The following is a 5,494-nucleotide window of genomic DNA, read 5'->3' on the forward strand; positions in this document are numbered from 1 at the left end:
TTGATTTATTCAATAATTACTTTATATGTAATAGAAAAAACTGGTTCAAAACTTTTCGACTCAGTTTCACTTCTTCTACCTGTCTACAAAAGATTTTAAAGAAATTATCGGACATTCTGTATAACATGAGAAGTATCTTTTCTACAACTGTGTTTTAAAAGTTTTATTCAGTAGATCAGTCTTGTTCTTCTTTCGCATAATTGTTCACAGTACATTAGAATTAATTTTTGTAAAATTGTATTTCATCCTATAAAAATGTGATTGTATGTATACACATTTATTCTTTGGTACTATACTAAAAGATATAAAATACACATTTTTATTTACCCTTCAAAAGCCTTTGTTATCTCGGCGAATTTGGACTTATTACAGATGATGGCAGTTTTGACGCGTTTCGGATCAAACAACGATTTAACATACGAAGCTGCCACGCGGCTCATATCGTCCATAGTAACGGCAGAAATACGTCGCACCATAAGAGAATTATAATCAGGCGGCAAGTTTCTGCAGTAGCGCTCGAATGATGTGTATGTTATGTCGATCATGGATTTTTCCTCGTTGACATATTTTAAGATAGCTAACGATTTAGCTGAGTTGTAAAGATGTTGGTCCCATTTCGTTTTCGTATTATGCGTCTCCTAAAACAAAAGTATCAATATTACAGAGACGATCTAAACTCGCGCTGTTTTTGACGAATTATATATACATTCTGACAATTCAGTTATAATTTCAAAAACAAAAAAAGACTAAAGTCATACCACTATCGACTTCGTCTTCTTGTACGCAGCTATTATGTCTGTAGCTGTAGAAAGCTGTAAATTTAAGAGTCCTTTGATCGGATTCGCAAAAATATTAAAGTCACAAGACCATTCTTTTGCTTTCATTACTTTCCATAAAGGTCCCTGAAAAAAAACATGCATGCTTGAAACATATGACGAACATTACGCAGTTTGTATCAAACAATCAGTTTTTTTTTATCACCAATCATTACGTGCTTACTTCCATTTGTGAGAAATACTGTAAACAGACAAGTAAAGCTGCCAAATCAGGATCGTGAAAATCATTTATACACGGACAAACTTGCATAAAGGAGGACAATTGTACATTTTCTGATGAATGAATATAACCGTTCTCAGTTATGTCATTAAAAGGTTTAAGTAATTTCCATTCACTGGTGACATTAGGCCTGAAACGTGTATAGTTCATTGCATACATTTACGTACTTCTAATTTGTATACCAGCTGATAAGAGAAGATCAAAAACTGATATACGCAAATTTTAAAACATATGATAATATTAGTACAGCAATGCAAAAATCAGAAAAATCGTGTNAGTTTTTATATGTTGTAGCACCTTATTAGCATCTTAATTGTATGTATTTTTTTATCATACATTATTAAAACTTGTTTTCTATATAATAGTGTTACTGTAAATCTATGTGTATTATAGTATCACTTCTGCAGTTCATCTCGTGAGTTTTTATCTGTCTGCGATGATTACGTTTATAGTATATAAAATTGATTGCACAAACAAGAAGCTTAAATCTCATGAATGATATTGTAAGTTCCATACTTTTTTTTAAATATTTCAAAAGTTCAATTACACTTACCTTGTTTTTTTTAAAGTCATAAACTCTGGAAAAAATTTATTCCACGGAGCATAGACATCAGGAACGTGTTTGGTTAATTTATCGACATTGACGGCCATGTACACAAACATATTCTGTGGTGAAGTCATCGTTTTTCGAACATATTTGATTTCCTCTAACACTTTCTTTTCTCCTGCAGTATTTAGATAATTTCTGATCTGACTGAACGAAACATACAGCTGGTATATGTTAAATGAATACGGACGATTGTCTGCCGAAGAATTTACGCCATTATCATCGTATTATATTTAACGTATTCCATTATATTATCGTTAAATTATACTTGTAATGTATGATTAGTAAATAAAATCTTTACAGATTTACCTGTGTTATACAGCAATATTATCATTAAAGCTTGAAGATTACAATTATCTTTTGGTGTTGTTTGCTTAAGACTATTTGTTACTTGTGTTATTAATATTGTCAATTTGTCGGCTGTTAGTTCAGTGTCAAATACAAGCTGTTTATACAATTGTACACCTTTTTCATAGTTGTGTTCTTCCATCTAAACCAAAAAAACTGGTTAAAACCTACTTTAAAGTTTCAAGTTATTAAAATATACTTTTTTCTAGAAGAATGTAGTTTTTTACTATATATAATGCATTACTTGAAACAGTAGACATAAACTGTGCGGTCTAATATAACCAATTTGAGTAGTAAAGTCTCCAAAATCAGTTCTTTTATTCATAGATTCTTTGATGACTTCCAGCAATAACGGAATATACTTTCTATATTCGTTACTAATAGAGGAAGTGTCTAGTAAAACATATAACTGAATTACAAATAAATGAGTATTAAATATCATATTATACTATACTTATATTTAAACAAATATTGCATTTTTTGACTATTGAAAGAGCAAATATGAAGACAAATATATACATTTTCACAAAATAGAACTTTATACAATAATATGTGGTACGAAACCGATACTTACATAAATAAAATTTGTGTTAATGTCATTTAAATAAGTAAAAAATGGCAGCTTTGTTAAATCTAGTTTAGGATGTTGTTTAAACGTTTCCGTGGTATATCTCTTAAGTTGATAAAATGTGATAGAATCTATGCCAGGTATAGGCACACTCGTCAGTATTTCGGTAGATATAGATTTCTTAAAAAATTGTGAAAAAAAGAAATAGAAAGAAATGCTGACTTATATAAAAAATTGTATGTATAACCAAATAATAGTTTACTGACGCACGTCTAAATAAATGTATGTATTATTGTATGAATAATTGTATGTATAATCTAATATAGCTTATTGATATACATATAATCTAATCTTATAAGATTTAAATGTATACTTTAATTTCTTTAATAGATTGCTCATATTACTTTTTTTTTTGCTTTTAACTCTTTCATCTTACCTTTGCGATGTGTTCATCTATATAGTTTTTTTCTTCTTGCAACTTATTATACTCGTCTACATTTGGTTTGCCTTTTACAACAACCATTGGTACGTCNAAAAAGTAAGTCTTNAGCAATTCTAAAAAATATTCTACAGATTCGGTTTTTAATTTCTCGAGTTGACGTATAGTGTGTAATCGTTCTTCTAGCTGAAAATATCCAAAAAACATGATATTTACCGAATTAAAATATAATTAATTTTTGAAAAAAATACAATTCATTGACTAAACTGTCTCACATACATCTTTACTCTCACATTCAGCATTATCTGTATTTCCATACACCATATGATCAAAGACTGACTGTGATATTATATCGTGCTGATTGCTTTCTAGTATCCTTTGTCTTTGAAGAATACTTTGATGAATTAAATTGTTCATTGTCTTTATATTTATACCATTTTTACATAAATTGCTAATTATTATGTCAAGAGATGGTTTTATCATATTAATAATGCTTATTGGTACTTTCGTAAAACACATATGCAAGGTCGAAACTGAATATTTAAAAGAATCGTACTTAATAGAAAGAAGCCAAGTCTTTTCATTTTGCATTTCAGATATTTTTTCGATTAACAACTTTTGTATTGACACATCATTGTACGATTGCGTGATGTACATTAAGAGTAATTGACAAGCGCGATATTCGTACATTTGAGTAACCACTGACGGTCCTCGCCAAGCAACATACACCTCGCCATAGGTGTCCTCACTACATGGAAATTCGACGTCCACATTTACACTTTTTTTGAGCTGTTTAATCGAAGTTTGCCAAGGTCTCCTAAATGTTTCAGGTTTCTTCTACAAGTAAGATATAAAACTGAATATTATAATAATGTCACTGTAATATTACAATGAATATTGTAATAATGTCGATGTAAGTTTTTAAACATTTAATGCTTCAAAGGAAAAAAAGAATAAGGCGTGCAAACTGTCAATTTTTTTAACAACATGTACATACCTGCTTAATTAGTTCTTCTTCTAAAGGCAGTAAAGCTTGAAAAATTTTATCGTGTTCTATCTTACCCATTATCACTACAGTCAAATTTTCTGGTCTGTAAAATTTTTCATGAAACTGTTTGATTTTTTCAATATTAGTACTTTCACGCAAATTTTTAGTTGTACCTGCAATTACACACATAAATATTTTCGTATGTACTAAGCTAGCACTTGGAAATATGTACCCACAAAAACTATGAAAATGTTTCTTGTATCTCTTTTTACCTTCTATTACTGATTTATATCCACATTTTCCAGGATAAAGTGCTTTAAGCATCTTTCTCTTCATGATCTCGCTTGATGTTTGTTCTTTCTTCTGTTGTTTACAATACAATACACCGGTATTTTTACTTTTGTTAAAATGATGTATCTCTGTAAGATATGCTGAATCCTATCAAAACGTACAAATATATGAAAAAATTGTATTTACAAGTGTATTTTGAACACTTCTTAGAAAAGATTTTATAAATAAGAAATAATTTAGTATCTTTTACAAAATTTAGTACAAGTAATTTGTTGTATACAGTACAATACAACACGTCAGAATTTCGTACCATAACTTTTATTGTTGGTATAACATTTAGTAAGATTCATTGTTAAATTTAGGCCAAAAAAAAATATGCCACGATAAATTTATATTATGCGCGCCAAAAGTTTATGCAAATTATGTATCAATGTAACAATATTCTTTCGATAAATATTAAATGATACGTTAACTGTTGTTGTTTTTAAAGNACAAAAGAATGTGTTTTCAAAATACAGTATAACAACGATGTGATTTTGACATACTAATCATAATATAAGATTAAATGTAAAATTAGTAAGTTTGAAGAANCCGTTATAAAAGGCAAAACAAATAAAAAATATCTCTTGTAATAGTTATCAAGATAGAATAGAATATTTATTAATATTTATTAAAGTATGTCAATAATGAGAAATCGACAGTTTAACATTAAGCGGTTAGAGAAGATCTCAAATAATGATAGATTTTTCAACTTGTCTGGTGAATATCAGACATAAAAAACTTATCATTTGATATTTTTTATATTTTGCACATTCTCGTTTTAAACATATAAACAAGTGAATAAAGACTCTACCTCTAAACTAGGAAAAAATATGTGATCGAGATATTTTGGCATTAGAGAAAGAAATGCATCGCTACCAGCTGCGCTCATAGTAAAAAATGTACGATCTTTTAAACAATAACCATCGATGTTGTCTCCTAAGCATCTATTAGCCCAAAGATTTAAAATTGTCTTGGTTGGATGTTCCTTGGTGCCCGAGAAAATGAGATGTTGCAGCGCAGAAGGAACACCGTCGTCATCTAATGTTTCAGTCACTGATATAAAACATTGTTATACTTAAGAGCTACACTTAAATATTTTTAAGACGTTATATTTGATAAGAAATACTACGCATTGCTTCAAACGTATTTTGCAAA

The 5,494-nt window shown here is 29.1% G+C and overlaps 1 protein-coding gene across 1 annotated transcript; it reads right to left on the reverse strand.

Moving 5' to 3' along the window:
* Nucleotides 1–38: 38 nt before the first annotated feature.
* On the reverse strand, nt 39–2,153 carry LOC109863210 (uncharacterized protein YOL098C-like). The gene is made up of 6 exons (XM_020443430.1): nt 1,973–2,153; nt 1,610–1,859; nt 1,000–1,186; nt 759–902; nt 328–638; nt 39–247 (listed from the first exon to the last, which is right to left on the reverse strand). Exons 1-6 carry the CDS (start codon nt 2,151–2,153, stop codon nt 205–207), a joined length of 1,116 nt encoding a protein of 371 aa, XP_020299019.1. The 3' UTR covers nt 39–204.
* Between the last annotated feature and the right edge of the window lie 3,341 nt (nt 2,154–5,494).

Source organism: Pseudomyrmex gracilis, unplaced genomic scaffold (genome assembly GCF_002006095.1).
Source record: "Pseudomyrmex gracilis isolate BER0280 unplaced genomic scaffold, ASM200609v1 scaffold_3602, whole genome shotgun sequence".
NCBI classification, from domain to species: domain Eukaryota; kingdom Metazoa; phylum Arthropoda; class Insecta; order Hymenoptera; family Formicidae; genus Pseudomyrmex; species Pseudomyrmex gracilis.

Bases quoted from the DNA above. Each gene is read 5' to 3' on its own strand.
- LOC109863210 (XM_020443430.1), bottom strand. From the start codon at position 2,153: ATGGAAGAACACAACTATGAAAAAGGTGTACAATTGTATAAACAGCTT. The intron at 1,860-1,972 runs GTAAATCTGTAA...ATTCTTCGGCAG, and splicing joins AATATTGCTGTATAACACAG to ACAATCGTCCGTATTCATTT. The intron at 248-327 runs GTAAATAAAAAT...ACATTTTTATAG, and splicing joins ATAACAAAGGCTTTTGAAGG to GATGAAATACAATTTTACAA.